The sequence below is a fragment of the Rhinopithecus roxellana genome, chromosome 5 (genome assembly GCF_007565055.1).
Source record: "Rhinopithecus roxellana isolate Shanxi Qingling chromosome 5, ASM756505v1, whole genome shotgun sequence".
Taxonomy (NCBI): domain Eukaryota; kingdom Metazoa; phylum Chordata; class Mammalia; order Primates; family Cercopithecidae; genus Rhinopithecus; species Rhinopithecus roxellana.
In genome coordinates, this window is record NC_044553.1 from 89,639,087 (window position 1) to 89,665,033 (window position 25,947).

Below are 25,947 nucleotides of genomic sequence, written 5' to 3' on the forward strand. Positions count from 1 at the left end.
AGCAGAAATTACTGGAGAATGGAAGAAATAATAAGAAATAATCAGCCGGGCGCGTTGGCTCACGCCTGTAATCCCAGCACTTTGGGAGGCCGAGGCGGGCGGATCACGAGGTCAGGAGATCTAGACCATCCTGGTGAACACGGTGAAACCCCGTCTCTACTAAACATACAAAAAAAAAAAAATTAGCCGGGCGTGTTGGCGGGCGCCTGTAGTCCCAGCTTCTCTGGAGGCTGAGGCAGGTGAATGGTGTGAACCCGGGAGGTGGTGGAGCTTGCAGTGAGTGGAGATTGCACCACTGCACTCCAGCCTGGGCGACAGAGCGAGACACCGTCTCAAAAAAAAAAAAAAAACAAAAACAAAAACACAAAGAAATAATCACTAACTTTTGAGTAAATAGGGTATATTGAACTCATGCGTATGTTTACTTTTTTTTTTTTACCTAATATCTCCCCACAGTTACTGAAATAAAAAAGTTACTACTGAAAAGAAATAAAACCCACAAGAACAAAGCAAAATAGAGAGATCTCAGAATTAACATTTTAGAAGCTAGAAAACAAATGAACAGTGGTTACTACCTTGGTTGATCAGAGAAAACGGAACCTGAAGCAGCAGCAAGGAAAGTCAAGACATAGCCAAGTCATGTGCACAACTCCGAGGAGCTTCAGAAAGATAACCTCTCAAAGGAAGGGTGCATGGGGGCGAAACAGGAGATTCGCTGGAAAGTCTGTATTAAGAAGTAGCCAGAATTCCTTTTCTCCCATTCTCCCAAAACCAGGTAGCCATGTAACTGCTGTCTCAAATCCCAGCAGAACACTGAAGGTTTACTCTTTGGAGAGGCTAAACTAGAGGGAATCTAGACTTGGGGACATTACACACAGCTGAGAGCAGTGTGCACCTTTCTGAAAGTAGGACACTATGTTGAATTGAGACTAAACCCACTCAGTTCCCAGATACCTTACGCCCTCTAGCCAGGAGATTAGATGATTCTTCTCTGGAGAATCAGGCAAACCGAAGAGAAAAGACCTAAAGACACAACTTAAAAGGGAGTTCTGGAGGGAGGGGCATGAACAAGTGGTAAGGGATTAGCCCAGCCAGTCTCACTGTAGGCAAGCCCACTAGTCAGCTGGTGACATGTACCCACAGAGCCCCTATTTTAAATATGACTGTAGACCGTGGCTCACTCCTGTAATCCCAATGCTATGGGAGGCTGAGGCAGGTGGATTGCCTGCTCTCAGGAGTTTGAGATCAGCCTGAACAACATTGTGAAGCCCCACGTCTACTAAAAATATAAAAATTAGCCAGGTGTGGTGGCACGTGCCTGTAGTCCCAGCTACTTGCAGGGCTAAGGTGGAAGGATCCCTTGTGTCCAGGAGGTTGAGACTGCAGTGAGCCATAATTGCACCACTGCACTCCAGCCTGGGCAATACAGTGAGACCCTGTCTCAAAAACAAAAAACAAAAAACAAAAAAAAAACACTGTATGTGGCCCTGTGATTAAGAGCTATGTGTAGGGCCCTGTGGTTAAGACTTTCTAAGTTTGAGTTCTCTCTTCTGACATTAATACTTAATTAAAGCTTAATTAGTTTGGCCTAATTTAGAACTTTATATGAATGGAATTAAACAGCATGTATATGTTTGGGGGGTTTGGTTATGACTGCTTATCCTTTATACTGTTTGATGAACGTTTAGGTTGTTTCCAGTTTGCAGCTATTATAAATTCTGCTTGTATTAACTTGATTATTCTAGTTTGGCATTAATGATCACTACATAGAGGGGGCCAACTCAAATGTCTTTTTCCCTTGAATCTTTCTTTCTTTCTTCCCTCCCTTTCCCCAGTCTCTTCTCTTTTCCTGTCTTTGTGGCACCTCTGTCATCTGATGAACATGGCACAGGTCAAGGAGAGTGGAAACAGAAGACAAAAGTATTTCTTTCACTCAGTTTTCCCCTTTTGTCCCCTTCTAATGAAGTGTTGACATAGTCTTCCAAACCATGCCTGTATTTACATTTGATCTGTATTCAAATTCTATTGTTTCTCTATTCTTGATATCTCATGGACAGATTCCTTTCTTTCATACAGTTGGCAGTGCTCCGATCTTCTAGAAACTCCATGTCTAAGGGGACTCAATTATTTATAGAAGCAATCACCGTATGTTAAATCTAGTTATACCAATTCATCATAACAATTATCAGCTAAATACTCCGACTGCTTCTAACAGGAGTAAGCAGCAATCACAATGAAAACGGTGTTTGTTTTTTGGTCTGTGTAAATCTGTAGTGTATACCCAGTAGAGTAAAAAATAAATACTTGATACAGGAAATATAAATAAAAATGATGTCTTTCTTATGTGTTATGAAAATAGTACATGGCTAAGACTTCTATTACTTTAATATTGTCTTTTGAATACTGGCTATGTTTAAAAATTCTAATTGGGTATCATAAGTTTTAAGCTTTTTTTTTTTTTTTGATACTCCTTTTCTTCAATTGCCTGTTAAACTTTTGATCATTTTAATATGTTCTTTCTGCCTCATTTCAGCAATCAGGTTTAATAGAATAGTTGTTATATCCTAGAAAGCCCTGCTAATACAGATTTAAGTGTGACATTAAAATGTGTAACAATAATTACTAATTATTCCTAAAGTGTATTTGAATAATTACTAATTATTTCAAAATGTGTAACAATAATTACTAATTATTTCTAAAGTAATTACTCGCTTTAGAAATCTCCTTTTAAATCCTCTTCCAGATTTCTAGATGTTGTAAAACAAACCTCACAGCTGTCACAAGTGCTTGTTTCTTAGTCACATGTAAACAATGCACTCTGTCATTGGTTAAGTGAACGTCTTCACAAAAGTATAGAGCTTTGTCCACAAATGCAGTTTTATGATAAAGATATGAACAGGCTTGCTGGAGTGGCTTGATCACACCTATATGTTACAGTATTTCAGATAGTTCTTATCATGCAACTGAGATCTACACTTGTGATAAACAAGGATATTGAGGAGATTGTTTTGACTCAAGGAATCATATGTAACTCAAATGAACATGTTTGGAATAATAATGTCTGAAAATTATAATTATTGATGATATTACATAGCAAATACAGTTAAATATTTAATATGTTAGGCAATAAAGCTAGACCTGCAGTGGATGGCCTATTCTAGGAAATTGTCAAACTGACTTAAATTTAAATTTCTGCTCCTTAGAATTAGGTGTTAAGGACATGCCTTTTTTTTTTTTTTTTTTTTAAAGGTAGAATCTAGCTCTGTCGCCAGGCTAAGAGTGCCGTGGCGTGATCTTGGCTCACTGCAACCTCTGCCTCCTGGGTTCAAGCGATTCTCCTGCCTCATTCTCCCAAGTAGCTGAGACTATAGGCACGTGCCTCCACGCCCAGATAATTTTTGTATTTTTAGTAGAGATGGGGTTTCACCATGTTGGCCAGGATGGTCTTGATTTTTGACCTTGTGATCTGTCTGCCTTGGCCTCCCAAAGTGCTGGGATTACAGGCGTGAGCCACCACGCCTGGCCAGGACATGCCTTTATGTTATAATAACAGATTTGAATGGTTTCTTAAATTCAGATAACTTTTAAGTAGCTGGGTTAGTTCATATAGATGGCAAGGTTTAAAAAAAGACTTTATACCTAATCTAAAGTGGAAACTACAATATATTTATTGTGGTAATTAAGATACATAGTTTGGCTTTAGAGACAAATTATTTGATTGAACAAATTACCAGTGAATTAAATTAAATGATAATTGAAAGCTTACAAATTTTGCCATTTGTTTCCTAATCAAAGCATCGGCCTAAAAGATATTTGTCTGCTCTGATTCTGAGTTCCTCAAGCATAATTACAAATGCTTTGGGATCTTTCTATGTTTATCAATAATTATCTATAATTAATTTAAAGGAGCTGACATTTAAAGATGTCAGATTTGAAAGGTTCTTTATTATTGAGACCATTAACAACTCTTAAATTTGGTGTTACCAAAAGTAACTTGACATTGTATATGTGTTTATTGTTTATTATTTTTATGTTAGAAAATTTGGTTAGAATTTTAGTTCTTATTCTTACGGTTGAATATTTATGTATGTATGTATATAGACATGGGTTTTCTGAAAACATTGTGACAACTCTGGTCTCCAACTCCTAGCCTCAAGTGATCCTCCCGCCTCGGCCTCCCAAAGTGCTGGGTTTACAGGTGCGACCCACTGTGCCTGGCCTTAGGGTTGAATATTTAATATAAATTCTAGTATGTTTGAAAATAGTCTTAGGTGTTTAACTGTCTGATTTAGAGATTTAAAGTAAGTCTTGCTTATATTCATATTTTTGTTTCAGATTTAATTGTGTTTTTAAAATGGCGTTCATGGTAAATATTGATGATTTGCCTATTTTCTTTCAAGGTTCAATTTTGCCATATCTACTTAGATTCATCTTTTGTGCTAATGTAAAATATTATGAAAATAATAGGTCCGGGTGCAGGGGCTCATGCCTGTAATCCTAGCACTTTGGGAGGCTGAGATGGGTGGATCACCTGAGGTCAGGAGTTCGAGACCAACCTGGCCAACATAGTGAAACCCCGTCTCTATTAAAAATACAAAAAATTAGCTGGGTGTGGTGGTGGGTCCCTGTAATCCCAGCTACTCGGGAGGCTCAGGCAGGAGAATCACTTGAACTGGGAAGGTGGAGGTTGCGGTGAGCCAAGATTGTGCTATTGCACTCCAGCCTGGACAACAAGAGTGAAATTCCGTCTCAATAATAATAATAATAATAATAATAATAATAATAATAATACATGATGGCCTAAGTGTCAACATTGCATTTACTAGCCCCTCCTGGTTGTAAATGATTGAATCATTTTGGTTTCTTTTTAATACATAATGAATTATTGAATGAATGAATGAATGCTTAAACTGGATGAGAAAACTCAGGGATATCATTGAAATTGTTACTTGCATAAGGTCTTAATGTGAATAGTGCTGGAGAAATAATGGCAGCTTTAAATTTGCTGGAATGTTTTCTGTTTAGCATCATTCACATAGTCTTTTTGGTTAGAAAATTTACCTTTTAGGTGTAATCTTAAAATTCATTTTATAGCCATAATAACATTCTCTTTGTTTGTATTTATAGTTGATATGCTTGCAATATTGTGTAATTGTATGAACTTACAGTTTCACAGATGAAAGGGGGAAACATCTTTGAGGTCAGCTAGTTCCTCTGCTTTTATTCAAGAGAGGTGATACTCAATCATCTAGAAAATATATTCTAAATCACAAAGATGATTTAAATTAACTTGTTATACTGTGGTACAAGTGATCCCCGATCACATTACATTCCCAGTGTGCCAGAGCCTCAAATCTTAACAAATATATAACCACAGGAAATTCAAAGTATTCATGAATTTAAAAAAACATTCATTGTATTATCCTTATCTTTTGTGTATTTTTTATTAATATTGGCAGATACTTAATGAGTAGCTCTTAGGTGCTAGCCACACTCTGTTCTATTATAATATTTTCCTTAACAACAACAAAATGCCAGTCAAAATCATAGTGTAAAATTAGTAATTTCTATGGAAATGGTTTGGGAATGGTGAATTTTTTTCTGCAGTAATTTAAAGAACTATTAGAAATACAACAGTTGTATTTTGCTCTTGCAAGTCAAAAAGTAGTAAGTTTAGTCAAAAACTGATAAAAATATGCCTAAATGCTTCTTCCTCTTTTGTTTATGAGGCCATGAACACAGAAACTTTGTAGTCTCTTCTTTCACATTTGGCCAAGAATTTGACTGTTTTGGTTTTTGTTGCAGCACCGTAATTAACAATAGTCAGTAGTAAACTAACGTACTGAAAAATGAGCAGCCGGACCCTCAAAGCAAGCAGTTAGAGGTTCTTAATATTAGTGTTATTTTAGGGTTATCAGATTTAGTAAATAAAAATACACGGCATCTAATTAAATTTGAATTTCAGATAAATAGTGAATAATTTTTTAGTATAAGACTGTCCCAAATATTGCATGGGACAAACTTATACTAAAAAATTATTTGTCATTTATTTGAAAGTCAGATTTCACCAGTGTCCTGAATTCTATTTGGCACCCCTAGTTATTTTCATTGATTGTATATTAGGTGCCAGACATTCCGAGATGAATAAGGAGTCCTTAAGTGCTTCAAAATCCAATTGGGGGAGACAAAAAGAAGAGATGTGAGGAAGAGAACACCGGAAAGGAAACAGTGCGGTAATCAAGATGTTTGCTGCTGGAGGTCTGAACTAGCAGTGGGGATGAAGAGATTGTTACAGTTCTTTGTTAATGCTGAGTCATCCTTTGAGTGGCACTGGCAGGCAAAAAAACTTGGAAGGAGATGATGAGAAAGGAGAGATGAGAAAATGAGAGTAGTAAAAATGTTAAAAAGAAATGGGAGTAGGGAAGATCAGAGGAAAAAGAGAAATAAAAAAGTCAGGTCCATCCACAGTTCAGGGTTGGGTGGAAGTGGTGTATCAGAAGGAACCCTGGGAACTCTCCCTGGGAACTCTGTCTGCGTTTCACGGTAATTTGTTACCTTGAAAAACTTGCAAGCTCTTTGAACCACAATTTCCTTATTTCTAAGATGAAGGGGCTGGATGAGATAGTTTCTAACCTGATCTGATTCTATAAGCTTGTTAGTGGAGGTTTTCTATCTTTGAAGAGGGATTGTCCAGGTTTTGACATCCTTTCCTTCCATCCCTTCAGCCTCGGTTTGTCCTTACAGCCACTTTTTGGAGGCCAGGCCAGTGCCTTCAAGCCTCCTTTTTTTTTTTTCTTTCTTTTTTAAATAGAGAGATGGGGGTCTTGCTATATCACTAGAGCTGGTCTTACACACCTGGCCTCAAGTGATCCTCCTGCCTCAGCCTCCCAGACATGAGCCCCTGCTTCCAGCCCTTTCAGGCCTTTAGTTTGATCCTAACATCCACTGTGTATTTTAATATCTTTGTAATGAAAAGGAATTAGACTACCTCAGAGACGTTTATTTCTTAAACTTTTTTACTTTGCAGTGACACCAGTGTAGTTTAAAATACAATATTTGAAAAATAAATTTATCTAATATACTTTAAAATTTCCTTTTGTTCATTTTTGGTAGTCTGCTTTTGCATGAATAAAATAGGAGGCGCAGGGCTAGAACCTCATGTATTTTAATATAATAGAGACTGTTTGTGACTTTGGAAATACCTGAATGCATTTTAACCTAGCCACATAGGTTTTTCATAAAACTGTTGTGTGGTGGGGAGTGATGTTGGTGGTTACTCATGGCTGTGATACATTTGCATAAGTATGCAACTGCCATTACCTATTTAATAATCCATTTAACCATAGACTGTAAATTAAAAGTGACTGCCAGTGATAAAGGAAGATTTAATGTAAGCAAATTTACTATTTAGGACCTTGGTTTTTAACCGTTTTTAGATGTTGGAAGTCTTTTGAAAATCTGATGAAGGCAACTGGCCTTTTCCCAAATTGGACTAATATACAAACTGTTGCAGATAAATCATGAGATTTAGAGACACTCCTCCCCTCTTCCTCCCCCGCACCCCAATGGAAGCCCGTCCATGAATGACCTGATTTTAAATTTATGATTTTGGAGCTCAACTGTACAGTTAAACTGGTTCATTCATGTAATTCTTAAATCATTCATTCATGAGCCAAGCTCTCTGGTATTGTGGGAGGCTGTGATATATATATATTTTTTTCTGATAAACCTTTGGCACTCCTGGAGGCTGTGGTTCTTAACTCTCGCTTGGCAGCAATAGTCTTATATAAACAAGTTCAAGACCCATTTTCATCTTGGAGTGGAAGGTGTAACTCACATAATGTATGTCTTTAACGTATGCTTTTTATAGATTTAGGACTGTGTTTATCATCCATAGTCCTCTTGCTTTAATACAGCTTTTAATTTCTATTTATAGTTAACCATTTCCATTCTTATCCTTATAATCACACAATTTTCAATTGCCTTTCCATTTAAATATTTATAAACTTTTTTTTGGTGCTCCCATAGAGCCATCATCTTTAATGCTGCACAGTATTCCACTGAGTTGATAAACCTCTCTGATGCTGGACATAAAGATTATTTCCAGTTTTACATTTTTTGGAGAATGTTGCAAGCGACAGCTTTAAGTAGCTTTTTCACTCTTGTCTTGGGTTAGTTTCTCAGGGCAAATTCTCAAGGATGGGAGTAATGGCTCATTTATAACATTTTTATTAAGTCCCTAGTATATTCCAGGCTGGGTCAGAGGTTTGGCCATTTCCATGACACTTGATATGCTTTGCCATTCTTTCCCATTGTGGTAGACAACTACTTAACCAATCCAGTCAACTCTGAATTGTCCAACCCAGCAGACATGTGCTTCCTCATTCCTCATCTGGTGAATGTTTAGAAGTAAACTAAATAAAGCATGACAGGAAGATAAATCTGAAGAAATGACAGTGTGTAGCTAAATGAGATGTATATACTTCTAGAACTACCTGCCTTTTGGATTATTTACCCAACGTGGCCTTCTTTTGCTGTGTTAACTGAGAGATGAAGTTTTGACCAAGTCAGAAGATGAGAACACAATACAGGAATGAACATCTTTAGAAATAACTTACATTTATTCAAGTCACCTAGAAAATTTTGAAATTTGTTCAAAGCAAAACCACAACACACAACTTTATTAATATATCCAAACTTTTACTTTGTGAATATTTATTAAATGCTTAGTATATGGTGGGAAGACAAATGTATTATATATTCCTGATTAGTTATTAGTAAGGAGAGACAAATAACCTAAACAGATAGTTGCTGCAGCATGTGGTGGACACTGTAAGAGAGTTTATATGCCCAGGAGTACAAAGGAAGAGAAGTTTCTTTACCCAGATTTTTTACTATAGAGAAGCCCCTTTTTTCCCCCTTTCGTGGTTTACTTTCACGTCTTAGGAGAGGAAAAACACTTGTTAAAGAGTGCAGTACATAATAAATGACTTAGTTGGGATGAAGACTTAGTTTTTGAAATACATGTATAGTTTAATGAAGATTCAAAGTTGAGTAATTAAAGAACCTTTGCCCTGTCAATTACATTATAGCTGGCTGGTTGAAGGGAAGTCATTACCTGAAAAGTAACTTATTTCTTCATAAAAATAATTTCTTAATCACTGGAAGGGACAAAAATAAAATAATAGAACTGTATTTGCTGTCATTAGCCATAGCAAAAGCATATTCTCATATGGTCATTTTTTTCTGTCCTCTAAGCTAATGAATAAGAAAGTTGGTCTGCCTTTTCTTCTAGAGAGAACACTAGGGATCCTGACAGTCTGGGTCCAGTTATAACTCTGCTGGTTACTAATTGTAACCTTAGAGCTTAACAACACCCATGCTTCTATTTCCTCAGTGGTAAATTAGGGATCATAATAGTGTACACTTCATAGGACTGCCAAGTCCAATAGATACTGCTCTGTGCTCTTCTTAGTCAACCTCTGAACAGCATTTGCTGCTCTTGACTTCTTCTTTAAAACGCTATTCTCTCTTAGCTTCTGAGACCCCAAACTCTAGTTCTTTTCTATTATCACCTGCTTCTTTTCATTTGCTCTCCTTGGCTCTTCGTCTTCTACCTAATTTCTAAATATTGGATGCCCAAGGACCCTTTCTCTCTCTCTCTCTCTCTCTCTCTCTCTCTCTCTCTCTTTTTGAGGTGGAGCCTCGTTCTGTCGCCCAGGATGGAGTGTAGTGGCCCAATCTTGGCTCACTGCAAGCTCCGCTTCCTGGGTTTACGCCATTCTCCTGCCTCAGCCTCCCGAGTAGCTGGGACTACAGGCGCCCGCCACCACACCTGGCTAATTTTTTGTATTTTTAGTAGAGACGGGATTTCACCGTGTTAGCCAGGATGGTCTTGAGCTCCTAACCTCGTGATTTGCCCGCCTCGGCTTCTCAAAGTGCTGGGATTACAGGCGTGAGCCACTGCTCCCCGCTGACCATTTCTCTTCTTTTTGTTTACTCCTTTCCAAGGTGATCCCATTGGTCCCGTGGCTTTTTAAGTATTATCTATATGCTGCTGAGTCTTATAGGTCTCTGGTTCTGACCTGCCTAGCTCAGAGGTCCAACTTCATATTTCTAATTGCCTCCTAGATACTGCTCCTTTAATACGTCTCTAACTAGATCCCTAGATCTCTCCGCTAAAAGAAGCCAGAAAAGAAATAAACTTTTCCCTTTTCCAGTAATCCCCATCTTCAGTTTATGGCCTCAGATCTATGTCTTGTCCTTAATTCTTTCTTTCACATCATATATCCAAGCCAGCAGCAAAGCATTACCTTTTTGAATCAATCTATTTCTGTCTGTCTTCCCTACCATCCTTGCCAAGCCAGCGTCATCCCTTGTCACATTCACAGCCTAACTTGTCCTCTTCCTGCCTATTCTATACATAGCCGTTGGAGTGATTTTTTTTTTTTAGGCAGAAATCAGATCATGCCACTTCTCTGTTTTAAGATCCACTAATGGCCTCCCATTGCACTAAAATAAAATTGAATCTCCTTCCCATAGCTTATACATCTGAGCTCAGTTTCCATAACTAGGAAATGGGGATAATTGTGGCTTTAACTAGAATACAATAAGTTCCATGACGGCATAGATTTTTATCTGTTTTGTTCACTATTGTTTTCCTAGTGCCTAGAACAGTGTGTACACATAATAGGCATTTAATAAGTATTTATGAAATAAATAATAAAAATGAATTATTTATGAAATAAATACTTATTAAATGCCTATTATGTGTACACACTGTTCTAGGCACTAGTAGGAATGTACACATTCAGATTATATGGGTACCCCAAAGCCTTTCTTCTTTCCTCTTTCAGAGCAGCATATTAGATACCTCAGTATTTTCTGCATTACATAGGAAGGCCAACAAAGGCCTCTGATGCAATATCTGCTTTCTTTTTCCCTTCTCACTTTTTACACATGTTCTCCTGTCCCTCCCCGTCTTATTCTTCAGATCTGAGGATATGTCATTAGGAGAAAGATGAGTGGGTGAGTGGGGCAAGAAACAGAAACTGGAAAGGAATCCTGAGAATAGTAGCAAAAACATTTAAAAAATGTTTAAAACATAAACATTTTACTATAGAAATCTTTTAATAGGCCAGGTGTGGTGGCTCACGCCTGTAATCCCAGCACTTTGGGGCTGAAGTGGGTGGGTCACTTGAGGTCAGGAGTTCGAGACTAGCCTGACTAACATGGTGAAACCTTGTCTCTACTTAAAAATACAAAAATTAACCGGGTACGGTGGCGGGCGCCTGTAATCCTAGCTACTCGGGAGGCTGAGGCAGGAGAATCACTTGAACCTGGGAGGCGGGAGGTTGCAGTGAGCCAAGATTGCGTCACTGCACTCCAGTGTCGGTGACAGAGCGAGACTCCATCTCAAAAAAAAAAAAAAAAAAAAAAGGAAATGTTGTAACATATACAGAAATAATAGATAGTATAATGAATCCTCATCTCTTTATCACCCAGTTTTGACAGTTACCAACTCATGGCTATATTTTGAACAACCATTGTTTAATTTGGATCTTGCCTATGCTTAAGGAATACCTAGTTTATAGAGGTTTATATCAAAGATATAATTTTGCTCTGGGTATCATTACTATTTTGTAAACCAACTTGTTGAGGACAGATAAGGAATGTTTTTAAGGTTATTAGAAAAGCCTGAAATTTCACGATTATTTCAATCATAAGTTTGCAAATAGTGAATATACCTGATAAGGGAAGCACATGAAGCCCATTAGCAGTTATTTATTTCTTAGTGTCAATTGGTTAATCAGAAACATGCTTGACCGGTAAGTAACCAAGAGCAGGCTTTGATGGTAGGTATAAAATCATGGCAACCTAGGGTGGAAAGGGTTAAATAAGGACACTGAATAGTGTTCAAGAGAGTAGGATGGTGCTGCGTTGCTACTTTCCAGCTTGCCTGGAGGTGGTCCCCACCTCGGAGCCTGTAGAAAGAGGTCCTTATTCTAGTTTGGTGATGTTCCTTGTGCACTGTTATCTGGGTTCCCCTCAGCTTGGCTCCAAGGACCTTGTGTAAAACTACGCAGAAGGTGCTTCCCATTAACTCTGTTGCTTGTTTATTTTTAGGTATCTTGCAATATATTCAGAACTCTCCCTCCTAGTGACAGCAATGAATTTGATCCAGAAGAAGATGAACCTACCCTTGAGGCATCGTGGCCACACTTACAGGTACTTTGAAATACCATTCGTTCTAAAAGAAAACTCCATTAACTCATTAGCTGATTAGCATGGGAATTCCTTGAAGGCCTTTATCCACCAAGAAATCAAATTAGAGTACATTAATGGAAAGTTAGAGAATGCTTTTTATGTTTCTTACTCTTGATAATTAGGATGCCAAAAGAATAAAATAGTGTCAGTGTGATGCTTTAGTGTCCCCCCACCCCATGTTGCAGGTACAGCCAGCAGTTCTTGTTCCTCTGTTAGAGCTTCTTTATGATCCTGCCCTCTAGAGCCTCAAACAAAGCACAGAATTATTTTCACATTACTATTAGTTGGATGTGATTAGCTCACAGAATATATATCTCATTTTTAGCAGTATGTACCCTGGGAACTTTGTATGCCTGTCTTCACGTTAACTACAAATGTGTTTCTTTAGTTAGAAGGACAAAACCAAACTAATAGCTATTTCGTTCACAGTATTGTAAGGAAGAGTAACAGCTGAGAGAAAGCTTGGGTGAAGGCCAATTCTGTTCTCTTGCACTGAGAAGGCCATGTTTTCCAATCATACTCATGTGCCAGGATGGATCAGGGGCATCACTGCATCTCTGTTTCCAGCACTAGAGCCGTCTGTATTGTATTAACTTATATAATACATACTGGTAATTTTCCAGCTCCTTCCTCCCTTGTGGTGCCTTCTCTCAAGGCCAAAATTTCTCAAAAGAATAGAGCAAGGAAATTTGTACATGTTGAACCCCAAAGTCACCCTTCCATTGAGTCAGAATATCCTCAGGTTGCTTGACAAATAGCAAAGGGGAAGGGGTGGAAGAAAATGAATAATACCTTGTACATCTTCACCCCTAGGCAGAAGCTGCTGCATTTTCATAGAAATGTATTCATGGTTCAAGTTGACTTTTTGAAGAGCAAACAAATTGTGCAGCAGAGAGAGAAAGCCTAGAGATATTCTAAGAGTTTTTTCCCCCTACTTCAGAATTTCTGACGTAAATTTGCAAGTCTGTCTGTCCTGCTTTGACAACTCAAAGTTTCTGCAGGTACACACGTGTGCTATTTCCCTTTGTTACGTAGAAAACTTTTGGGGGCTCTGTTTTCTCAGCTCTTACTCAGGCATGTTATGCATATGTATTCCTACCTCCATTGGTAAGATTGGGTAAATTTGTTAAAACACTGTAGTTGATTTCCTATCTTAGATGTTTAATTTTTTTTTAAGGTCCCAGACATACTATCTGCAATCTAAGAAACTTGTAAAACTATTTGTGCTTTTCATAGGTATATCCCAGATTGTGACACAATCCAAAAAAGAATTACTTTTTTGAATGGGTGAATTGTTATGTCTTATTCTTAATGTTTGGTGCCAGTTCATTGAATTACAGTTTAGTCTGGAAGAAACTTAACAACAACAAAAAGATGGTCTCCTCAGTTGTCTCACATCTTATGGTGGAAAAGACATGGAAAGAGATGTCTACAAAGCCTTGGTGTATTGTCTTCTCTGTATTCCAGAGAAGACCCTGTGGACCACTCTTGCCATTTGCAAGAGCTTTTTGACTATTCTAAATCATGATAACCATAGACATAAATTTCCCCTAAAGTACAATAAAGTTTTACTCAATATTACAGTTAATCCTTCCCATACTTAATGACTCTATAAAATACAGGACCAAATCAATTTCTGAAACTTGTAAGTTCTACCACAAAAAAACCACTCTAGCTTACACTGTCATTACTGCAGGAATATTAACCATTAGTTTATCTGAAACCCTAAAACCAAAGAGACAATGAAGAATGGTAATGAGACTGGTGCCCTTTTGGATCTAAAGGCAGAAATGGTATTATAAATGGGCTGGTTTCATCTGTGTTGACATCCTGTTCAAGGTTATTATCCTTTGGTCCTTTCTTTAGCTCACGGGGAGATATGACCCACTAATGCTGGATCAGGTGAAGGAAACTTTTAAAATTTGTAAATCAACCTTCATTCATAGTAAAGGTTAGGTAACTAGGCACATTGTTGCCTTCACCATCTGTTGCTTTTGGAACAAGGCTCCTGACTTGGTCTCAAGAGTCCTGCGTTTCCTTTGTATATTCCTATAGCACAAAGTAGTCACCTTCCCATTTTCAGTGTTAGGTGGTTTTAGCACTAATGAGGGCACTCATTGAATGTATAAGAAATCTCTTTTTCTTTTCATGATAGGTCATTCATGTCATAGTCACCTATCATGAAGTTTAACATTTTACTTTTTAGTTGATCCAACTTATTTTTCTGACCAAAACACAGCATAGTTTTAGACCTTTTCACTTTTTATTAACTTCGTAATTAGCAGTACGCTTCCTTTTCTGGGACACATTTTGCAAGGAAAAAAGTATAAATACCTGACAGGAGGTCAAAACAACAAAATGACATTGAGATGTGGCTGTTGAATGGTTGGCTGTGCTCATTGCCCAGCTAATTGACTGCTCCTGCATACCTTTTTGATTTAAATCTGTGGCCTATACAAATTACCGATTGGCCGGATGTAGTGGCCCGTGCCTGTAATCCTAACACTTTGGGAGGCCAAGGTGGGCAGATCACTTGAGGCCAGGAGTTTGAGAGCAGCCTGGCCAACATACGAAACCCCGTCTGTATGAAAAATACAAAAATTAGACAGGCATGGCAGCACACGCCTCTAATCCCAGCTACTTGGGAGGCTGAGGCACGAGAATTGCTTGAACCTGGGAGGCTGAGGCTGCAGCGAGCCAAGATTGCACCACTGCACTCCAGCCTGGGCAACAGAGCGAGACCATGTCACCAAAAAGAAAAAAAAAAAAAAGTAAAAAAATTACTGATTATAACAAATTGTGGATCTTTTGGGATCTTTAAAAATAGACAAAAGAATAATTTTTAGTTCAAATATGTCAAAGGAGTCTACTCTGTGTATGTGATTCAACCTTTCAATTATCTGAATTAGTATCTTGTTCATGTATTTTCTGAAATTAGTTGTGTCTTCAGTAGAATACAATTTTATAGGAGTTTCATTTACAATTAAGGGTTTGTTTTTAATGTTTTCCACTTGAGACTGACAAACAGGAATGCTAGCCTTTTACTAAAGTTCCTTGGAGAATTCACTTATGTAACCTTGAAAAGTAATTTGTCCTCCCCAGCCCCCAGTCTTTCTCTTTAGAAACTTAAGGGAGATTTTTGATTTTGACGTAAAATCTTTCTTTGAAGTGCAGAGAACACTTATGCTTATTAATAAATATGTCTGAAGTGTTTCCACCAAACCATTTTAGACCATAACTGCTTTCAAGAGAACAGAGATGAGAGAGCACTTTGCCAGTCTTGCTGGAAAGCCTTGCCAGTCCACAGGTCAGCTTAGAAGATGAGAATCTCCCCTTTGTGACAACCAAAAGAGGGCTAAAACCCACTTGATGGGGTCATTTGAATAAGGCTGACATTCTATTTGTAAAACTGAGAGTTGACAGATGAGCGTATTGGAAAAGGAACAATTCTCTGAGGTCTTAGGACTTGGGCATTATTTTGACTAGCAAAATAACGTGTGAAACTTGGCAACGTCTGGATCATTAGGAAAGAAATTTTTCTGAATTCAGAGAGTTCCAAGGAGAAAAACAGTTTTTATAAGGAAGTAAAATGCTAATGTGAATCCCTTATTTAAGTCTTAAGTTAGAGTCTGACGTGACAAGAAACGTTTAAATCAGTGGTGTCTGGACCTTTAGAGTGGTTCTGAGACCTGATTTTCAGTGTCCCGCAAGGTCAAAACTACCTTTATAACAGTGCTGTATATATGATATGTCCTTTCGCTGTGTTGACGTTTGTACTATTCATTGCAAAAGTGATGGTGGTTAAAATTGCTGCTACCTTAACGAGAATCAAGGTTACTTGTGTCAAACTGGTCGAGTATTCTTCACTGCCATGTACTTGTAATTAAAAGTGTAAAAAAGCCGATTTCACTTGAGAACATCTTTGAAGAAACAGCGAAAATTAATAATTTTTAAAAATTTTGACGCTCAAGCACACATTTAAAAATATTCTACACTGACACAATGGGAAGTATGCATAGTAACATCTGCTGCATACTGAAATATAATGGTTATCTTATGGAAAAGCATTTGTGTAATTGTTTTTGAGCCGTAACCTAAACTAGCCTTTTTTTCTTTTCTCCTCATGAAACATCATTTTTACTTGAAGGAATGACTAACAGACTATGATTATTCAGACTTGGGTATCTGACCGATATTTCTCTGAAACAAACAAGGAAACCATTTGGCAATATTTGTTACCACTGGCACAATTAGAGTATTAACGCAGAATTTAGAATTAGAATTTTAGAAAACATATATCTGTCTTGCATCTGTCACCTTGAGCTTGCAGCTTCCAAAAGCTTAAAGACTTTTTTAAAATAAAATTGAGATAATAAAGAATGTGATATTTTTAGATACTGTATAATAAAATGTGTCAACATTTGAAAGAGCTGCATAGCTCAGTGAACCAATATTTTCCAGTTGGCAAATGATGTTAGGAAACCATGCATGGATTAAGATCCATTCAAAGTGTGAGACAGATGATTGGATTTTAGTGTAACAAAGTATGAAAAGTTCATTGATATCATTTCAGATTATATGTTGCAACTAATCTTTAAGAAATGACCATTTGTTGAATTTAGTGTAGCATCAAAGAAGAATATCCACAATTATGTGGGAGAAAAAGAAACTAGTAAAATATGCTCCCCTTTTTTAACTACTGGATCTCCATCAGGCTCGATTTTCTTTATATGCTTAAACCAAAATGACATATCACAACAGATTGTATATAGAAGCAGGTGAAAATCTGTCTTACATTAAGCCACATATTAAAGAGATTTATAAAACTATAAAACAATGACTTTCTTCTCAATTCTTTTGGAAAGTAAAGGTTTTTTTTTTCTTTTTTTTTCAGGAACATAATTATGTTAACATATAATACACCTTGTTTTTAAGTGAAACAGTAAAATTTAAAAACATTTTTCACTTTTTATTTCTAATTTGATATATATATCATATATATGATATATATCTCATATAAACAAAAGCTTTGGGATCCTCGTTAATTTTTAAGTGTAAAGGAGTGAGACCAAAAAGTTAGCAAATGTTATTTTAGGAATATTGATGATGATACATGTTAGTCATTGTGCAGAGGGCTTTATATGTGTATTACATTTAAACTTAGAGACTATCCATCTGCATTATAACAGTTAAGAGACAAAGTTTCAGAGAAATTAATTTGCTCAGGGTCACACAGTTAGTAAGGGAAAGAGGCGTTCAGGATTATATATGTATATATATATATTTTAAAAAGTTCTTAAAAAGTCCTGGATTATATACATACATATTTTAAAGAAACAGAGTATTGTTCTCTTGCCCAGGCTTGACTGAAACTCCTGGGCTGAACCAGTCCTGCCTCCTCAACCTTCTGAGTAGCAGAGACTACAGGCGCAGGGAGTTGCACCAGTTAAAGGTTCTGGTTTTGATATACTGTTGCATACCTCATCAGGATCTAATGTAGCCTTTAACATAGACTTATTATGCAAAGAGAATAGGCAGTGATTCCCCACTGTTTATCAATTATTTGAGGCTGACTTTTTGCAGATGGCTATATTATGCCACACCATCTTATGGGGTGAGTAGAAATTGCCATAAACTTTCTGAAAAGAAATTTGTCAGTGAGTATGAAAAATTCTGAATGTTTGGATATCTTGTGATCTAGCAATTCCACATTTAGAAACATTTCCTCATGACATAATTGAACAAGTACACGCTGACGTATGTTATGTGATGCACGTTGACGCGGAATGATGGAGAAATAATTGAGAAACTACTTAAATGTCTAAGCCTGGGAGATTGGTTAAATTAATTATGAATAATGGAATTATTCATTATAAATTATAATGGACTACTTACAGCTACTAAGAAGGATAGTTTAGATATTATTGATGTAAATTGTTCATAATACATTGTTTAAATGGTAAAAGTAGTCTGTAAAACTGTGAAAGTATATTTATATGGTATGTTACATGAAGTATATACATAATATATTGTATAAATGGTACAAGTAGTTTGCAAAACTGTAAGAATATATTTATATACATTAGTATGTTGTAGAAGGAGATACATACATTGAAATGTTAACAGTGGTTGTCTCTGAATGGTAAGATTATGGGAAATTTTTCTTTGGTTGGTTGTATTTTCTAATTTTAAGTTTTAAAAGTTGAAAGCATAACAGCAACTGTGAGCCACAAGACAGGCTGGCGTGGTTTGTTGATTGATTTTAAAATCAATTTTCTAAGCCCTGTCACTTTTAGTGTTATAGGCTTTTGGTGGTTTGTAGTACTATTCCCAGTGAATCATAATTTGAAATTATAATCTGTTTGTTGCAGCTTGTATATGAATTTTTCATACGATTTTTGGAAAGCCAAGAATTCCAACCCAGCATTGCCAAAAAATATATAGATCAGAAATTTGTATTACAGGTAAGCAAATTATTGTGGATGTGTGTATTTGTCTTACAGTTAACACTTTATCTCATTTTCTATTCATGTCTGTTAAAAAAAATTTGCAATGACAGTTATGTGAACCACAAAAATATATATAAACAGAAGTTAATTTCCATTACTGCCTATTAAAAGTAATAGGTACATTTAAGTTTATTTGTGGTAGAAATCAATTACATTTCAAATAGACAGGAATGCTAATGCCTAAATCCCTACAGTTTTCTCTTAAAATTTAATTATAAAGGAATTTCATTTATATAACCTTGGTTTGTGTGAATTTTTATATAGCTTAAAATTTTATATTTGCATAAGGATTCTTAAAGAACTGTGGTGTAGATCTGTTAAAACTGAGTAGGCAAGCTCAGACTTCAAAGCATGAGTAACCTGTAATAAATAATCAAAGTCAGGGTACTGATGAGATTTCACTGCTAGAAAATAGTACAGCTTAACATTCTAAAATTTCCCTAAAGGGATTAACTCTCATTCCTCCATTTGGAACATCTCTGGGAACACTTTTTCCTGACTCCTCATTGTACATGTTATAACCGTGGATTTTCCTTTTTACCTGGGACTTGGGTGCTTTCATGGCACTGAAGATTTAGATAACACTTCCTTGCTCCTGTTGTTGATATATTCATCTCTAAAAATGCATGCTTGAGCCAAACTGGTGTAGCTCTTTTCTGAGTGGCATATGGGGCATCTAATGTAGGAAAGAATAAATGTTTATCTCCTAGTAAGCCAGTAAGAAGAATTTCAACTTTAAAACATTAATTTGATCTAGCCTGGGCAACAGAGCAAGACCCTGTCTCTAAAAATAAAAAGTAAAACATTATTTGGCAGGAAATTGATCTCCTGTGCCTTACTGGGAGGGGGCTGATAACCTTTGTGATCTCATTTCCCTCCTTAATTAAATTAATACATTTGGAATTTAGGATATGTAGGTTGAACCATACCCAATTTTTTGACTGTTTTTAACACTCAAAACAGCAGTTTCATAGGGTTCAATCCAACAGGGGCAGGCAAGCTTCCAGAGAGCTGAGGGGTGTGGAGGCCTCTCCACATCCTAAGAAAGGCTGAGTGGAATGAAACCCAAAGTTCAAGTGTCAGCTCAGAGCTAAAAGGCGCTTTGGTGCCTTGCCTGTGGGGCTCATTAGTACCTGTACACCCTATTCCCCTAGGTACATGGGACTGATCCTTGATCTTTACTTCACATTTAGATTACTTTGGTACCGCACTGTTGAGTCCTGGCTCACACTTTAACATGAGAGGGTTTGGAAAAGTGAAGTCTGAACTAGAAATGGAGAGGTAGATAAATAGATGGATATGTGGATCATGGGGTAAATAGGGAAATTGGTATGGATTGCTATGCTAAGGAAGCATAATTTATTTCAAAAAAATGTAAGTAATACATAGTAGATCTACATTTTGTATTGGAAAGCCTTGCATGTATATAGTGCTGTCTAATTGTCAGAACACCTTTGCCTGCATTATTTGATTTGTACAACAATCTTGTAAAGTAGACATGGCTAAATTTTTATGCCCTCCCTTGCCCCCTGCCCCATTTTATAGATGCATAAACTGAGGTGTAGAAAGAGTATCAAGTTTGCTTAAGCACATTTCGTATTCTGGTTTTCTGTCCATTGTGCCATGATGCCTCCTTGTGATTCCCTCACTGTAACTTGGAGTGACTTCGAGGGAGAAGTAGCCTTCACATCTGAACACTAATGAAATAATAGGGCCTATTTTTTGTGAATTAATGTGCCTGAGAATATCAGATAGTAATTCTCTATTAGAGCCTGTATTTAGTTGACATGGAATCAGTAAATCCTATGGTCTTGCTATGAAGCCAGTGCTTTTCTCACACAAAAAACCTCCAGGGCTCAGCCCAGTGTGCTGTCCATGGTGGACGGTACTGAAGATAATGAAACTTATAATACGAAAACATCAGAGAAACCCGGATTTGGAAAGGACGTTTTTTGGGTTATGTATTCTCGTTCTTTAGTGAATTAGTCTCCTTTGAGACCCTTTTTCAGTGAAGAAAAGCCATATACACAGGCAGCTTGTTCCATTTTTGTTAGGAAGTTCTTTTTTATGTTGAACCTGTCTATGCCTTGTACCCTTTGTCCTTTTTCTCCCCAGAATAATATCTTAGTATGTCTCTAGCCCAGACATAACCTTTCAGGTCTTAGAACACAGCTTTTGTGTTCACCCTTTGACTCTTTTTCTCTGCATCAGTGGTTGCAATTCAAATGCTCATAGCCTCACTCATAGTAAGTCTGAAAGCCAGGGGTCAGACAATAGGATGTAGACTGGTTCCTATTAAATGGGGCTTTGGCTACCCCTCTTCATTCAGTTATCCCCAGATTTTTCTCCTTGCCAACCCCCAAGATAAATAGAAATCCAGATTCTTCTGTTAAGTTTTCTGGTATTACTAAAATCCTGTGCAGAATGAACTAGCCCATTTGCCTTCTGGATCTAGCCTACTAGCTGTCAGTATGCACTTTCTCCTCCAGACCAAGTTCTTGTTTCTGTCAACCTTTTCTCACTGGTTAGTTTTGAAGCCTTCAGTATCTTGGATGTGTCCATTTGTCCCCTAATATGACATCTATATCCGAACAGAATGCCCTGAGCCTGGTCAGCCCAGTGTGGCTTCAAGTTGGCCTTTTCATTCCCTTGTCATGACTCTAGGTTTCTTAAAGGAAAAGTCTCATGAGCATTTCTTGCTGTAGCATGACATTGCCAACTTATGTTAAGCTTCTGGCTATGGCTGGCTTCTAATTGAGCTTTCTGCATATTGCTGCATGTTTCTCTTCTTTTCTCGTTTTTAAACAAACAGGGTCTTGCTCTGTTGCCCAGGTTGGGCTCAAGTGATCCACCTCAGTCTTCCAAGTAGCTGAAACTACAGGTGTGCACCACCATGCCTGGCTTACTTATTGTTGGTTGTTACACAGTTTGCTTTTTTATCTAAGTGTAGTACTTGGCATATGTTCCTGTGGAATCATTTATCCCTTATTCATCTCTACCGTATTTACTGTGTCTTCCATCTTTATGACATCTGTGACCTAAATATGCTATTGGCCTCATCTGAGTCATTGATTAAAGTTGTTTACGATAAAACACTACCTATTGGGTACAGTGTACACTATTGCGTATGGGTACACTAAAAGCCCAGACTTCACTGGCATGCATCTATTAGTCCATTTTGTGTTGCTGTAAAGAAATTCTTGTGACTGGGTAATTTATGATGAAAAGAGGTTTATTTGGTTCATGGTTCTGCAGACTGTACAAGAAGCATGGCACTAGCATCTGCTTCTGGCGAGAGCCTCAGGAAGCTCATAATCATGGTGGAAGGCAAAGGGGGAGCATGTGTGTCACATGTTGAGAGAGAAGCAAGACAGAGCGGGTGGAGGTGCCAGGCCTTTCCTTTTCTTTTCTTTTCTTTTCTTTTCTTTTCTTTTCTTTTCTTTTCTTTTCTTTTTTTCTTTTCCTTTCTTTTTAACAACTAGATCTCACAGTAACTAATAGATTGAGAACTCATTCATTACTTCAAGGACAGCACCAAGCCATTCATGAGGGACCCACCTCCATGATCCAGATACCTGTCACTAGGCCCCACCTCCAACATTGGGGATCACATTTCAACACGAGATTTGGAGGGAACAAAACCCAAACTAATATCAATGCAATATATCCATGTAACACAACTGCACTTGTACTCCCAACACTATAAAAATAAAAATAATTAAAAAAAAGAAAAAGTTGTTAAACTAGCCAGGGCTGAGATAGGAGCCTATATTATTTTAGAAATTCCCAATATTACACAACTTCATAATCAGTAATTTTTGAGTTTTATCCTTGATCCAGAAATTTACTAGTACATTATCCTTCCTGCATTTCTTAATTTTGATTGTAAGAAGAACATAGAGACTATTAGATGCTGTGGTAAAAGCCAGGACTCTGTGTTTACAGCATTACTCTCATCTATAGGCCTTGTAACTGTATCATAAAAAGGAATGCCATTCATCTGCCATGTGGTATTAGTGAACGTCTAGAGCTAGTGCTGTTTACTGATGATCCTGCCCTAAGTGCTTGCAAACCATGGGTTTGTTCATCTGTCCTAAAATTTTGCCAGAGACAGGAAATAAGTGTCAGTAGTGAAGTTCATTTATATACTTTACATTTTCAGCCCCTTCCTCATTTTTCCAATTGTTGCCTTCTTTACTTTCCATCTGCTGGATCTGTTATAAATTTGACCTTCACACCAGGGCTCACCCCAGTTCCTGAATGAATCGTGAAAGTGGCAAGCAGGGCTTTTGGCAGAATCAGCACCACCACCGAGAGCTTGATTGAAATCATCTGACTAATCAGTGCATTAACTTCCATGTTGGGAATAACCCCTGGGCGCCTGTTAGCTCCCATTTTCCAGAATACTCTGCTCATTCATGTTGGTAACCTGTAAGTTGGCCTCCTGTCCTTTTCCTGACCCTTTAGTCTGCTAATGACTTACTTCGTTCCCAGTGCCTTCTAAGAGGGGGCCTTAATTTCTTAACTGGTTCTCCTGAGATCCCTTCCTGGCCGGTTTGGTTCTGCTGGGGAGTGGGTGGGATTTTTGGGCCTTGAAGGATTGATGCTGATATTTTACCCCCTTATCCCCCATCTCACTCATTCCTCCTCCTCTTTCCCACCATGACTTAACTGTCCTTGAATTGACAGGTCCTGCCAACCTCTGCACTCTGTAGTCAGGTCTTGTTCACACCCCTGCTTGTCTTTGCATTTTTCTGAACTCCACAGTCTCCCATGGTGCCACCTGGTCCTAGGGTGTTTCTCTTGGAAACCTACATCCTTTTCCTTTTGACAAATCAGGATAACGTTTACCCTGTTTCTTTTCTTTGGGCAGATTTCTATTTTCTGTGGATTTTCAATGATCTCAAAAAAGATTCTTGGTAATCTCAGCTTAAAATTTCTTTCTTCAGTTAGACAGAATTTATTGTATCCATGAGATTTCAACTTATTTTCTGTAGCAGCTGAATATGTTCTTTGCAGTCAGTCTTCCGACTCATTCCTCTGTCAGTGAATACAAAAGCAAAATAGGAATTGAGCTGTTTTGCTATGACGTAGTGGAAAGTTAGGAAGCTTTGGGCTTGAATATTGACTTCCCTATGTATTATAAGTATTATTTTAGGAGCTGAGAATGTGAGCTATGGGGTCAGAAGAAACTGCATACAAACTCTGGCTTCTCTGCCTACTTGCAGTACGACTTTCAGCAAGTTTGTATACCCGTTATCTAAGCCTGAGTTTCCTCATTCATGACATGGGATAACAGGATAAATAAGATACTGTTAAGTAAAATAGGAGACACCTCAAAATTGACAGTTGTCAAATCTGCTTAGTTCACTTGGCAGCGTGGATACAAAGACAGGATCCCTGCCTTCAATCTTAAACAGGTGACTGAAAACCTTGGGCAGATTATTGACTACTCTGATCCTTAGTGTCTTTTTCTATAAAATTACATTAAGAGTCACCTGTCACAACAAGTCACAGCAAGTAGGCTTGTTATGAGATAAAATGAGATGACTTGTAAAAATGTCTACTGTTATCACCTATGGAGTATAGTAGTTGCTCATTAAATATTTATTCATCTTTTCACACCCCCCTCATATATTGTCTGCCCACATTGATAGAATGTATTATTTTTTTGATTCCAATAATTTTATTTTTATTTATTTATTTATTTTTGAGACAGAGTCTTGCTCTGTTGTCCAGGCTGGAGTGCAGAGGTGCAATTTCAGCTCACTTCAACCTCCACCTCCCAAGTTCAAGCGATTCTTGTGCCTCAGCCACCTGAGTAGCTGGGATTACAGACGTGCACCACCATACCCAGTTAATTTTTGTTTGTTTGTTTGATTGTTTTTTTGAGGCACAGTCTTGCTCTGTCACCCAGGCTGGAGTGCAGTGGTGCAGTCTCAGCTCACTGCAACCTCCTCCTCCCGGGTTCAAGCAATTCTGCCGCCTCAGCCTCCTTGAGTAGCTGGGATTACAGGTACTCACCACCACGACTGGCTAATTTTTTGTATTTTTAGTAGAGACAGGATTTGACTATGTTGGCCAGGCTGTTCTCAAACTCCTGACCTCATGATCCTCCCGTCTCAGCCTCCCAAAGTGCTGGGATTACAGGCATGAGCCACCATGCCCGGCCCTAATTTTTTAATTTTTGGTAGATACGTGGTTTCACCATGTTGGCCAGGCTGCTCTTGAACTCCTGTACTCAAGTGATCTGCCCACCTTGGCCTCCCAAAGTGCTGGCAATATAGGCATGAATCGCTGTGCCTGGCTTCCAATATTAATTTTAAAATCTTCATTTTTTGAAATAGAATTTTAAAAATCTATATGAAACTTAAAGAAGGCTTGAGTAAATGCAGAAATGTGGCATATTCCTAGATGGGAAGACTATCAGAAAGATGTTCATATAATCTCCAAATTATTTCTACATTAGTACAGTTCTAATTAAAATTACAATTTTTTAAAAACTTGAAACGTTTAGAGTTCATGAAATAAATTTTTGAAAAAGATGACTAATGATACTTATTAAATAATATACTACAAAGGAAAAGGTAAATTAATTAAAATGATATGGCGTCAGAACAGGAGAATGGAACCTAATAGTACCTTAGGTGGAGATGACCCTGCTGAGTGTGCCATAAAACTCACAAGCAGTTGTACCAAATGAATGAATAGACATATGAATAGATGGCTATATACAAACGTACATTAAATTGGCATAATTGTCCTGAAGAGGAAACCGATAGTATTCTATCAGCTTAAATTTAGACCCAACAAGTCCACGAGAAACGATCAGATATGTATAAAAGATGTATATACAAAGGTCTTGAATGCACCATTGTTAATAATTATTAGAAAATTAGAAAATAACTTTTAAGTTCCTTAGTAGGAGGTAATTGAGCTGTGAACATTCGTAGAGTGAAATATTCATCAGTTTGTAAAAAGAATGTGATAGACCTACTCGTGATCTATTTTTAAGTGAAACATGCATTGTTATAGAACAGTATAATTTTTGAGCCTGTATCTGTTATTTTAGGGAAAAATAATGTTAGTATTTTTGTTTTAGTTCTTTTGTGCTGCTTTAACAAAATGCCTCAGACTGGGTAATTTACAAAGAACAGAAGTTCTGTAAGTT

General features: G+C 37.4%; 1 protein-coding gene across 4 annotated transcripts in view; it reads left to right on the plus strand.

The window, feature by feature from the left end:
* Nucleotides 1-25,947, plus strand: part of PPP2R5E (protein phosphatase 2 regulatory subunit B'epsilon) — a 179,705-nt gene that overhangs the window by 115,524 nt on the left and 38,234 nt on the right. For all 4 annotated transcript variants that reach the window (XR_004057310.1, XM_010378099.2, XM_010378100.2 and 1 more), the window contains 2 exons: nt 12,127-12,228; nt 18,639-18,731. Coding sequence is in view for 3 of the 4 variants with exons in the window: in XM_010378099.2 (XP_010376401.1) it covers nt 12,127-12,228; nt 18,639-18,731 (195 nt within the window). In the remaining variant the exon portion in view is untranslated. The remainder of the gene's footprint in view (nt 1-12,126; nt 12,229-18,638; nt 18,732-25,947) is intronic.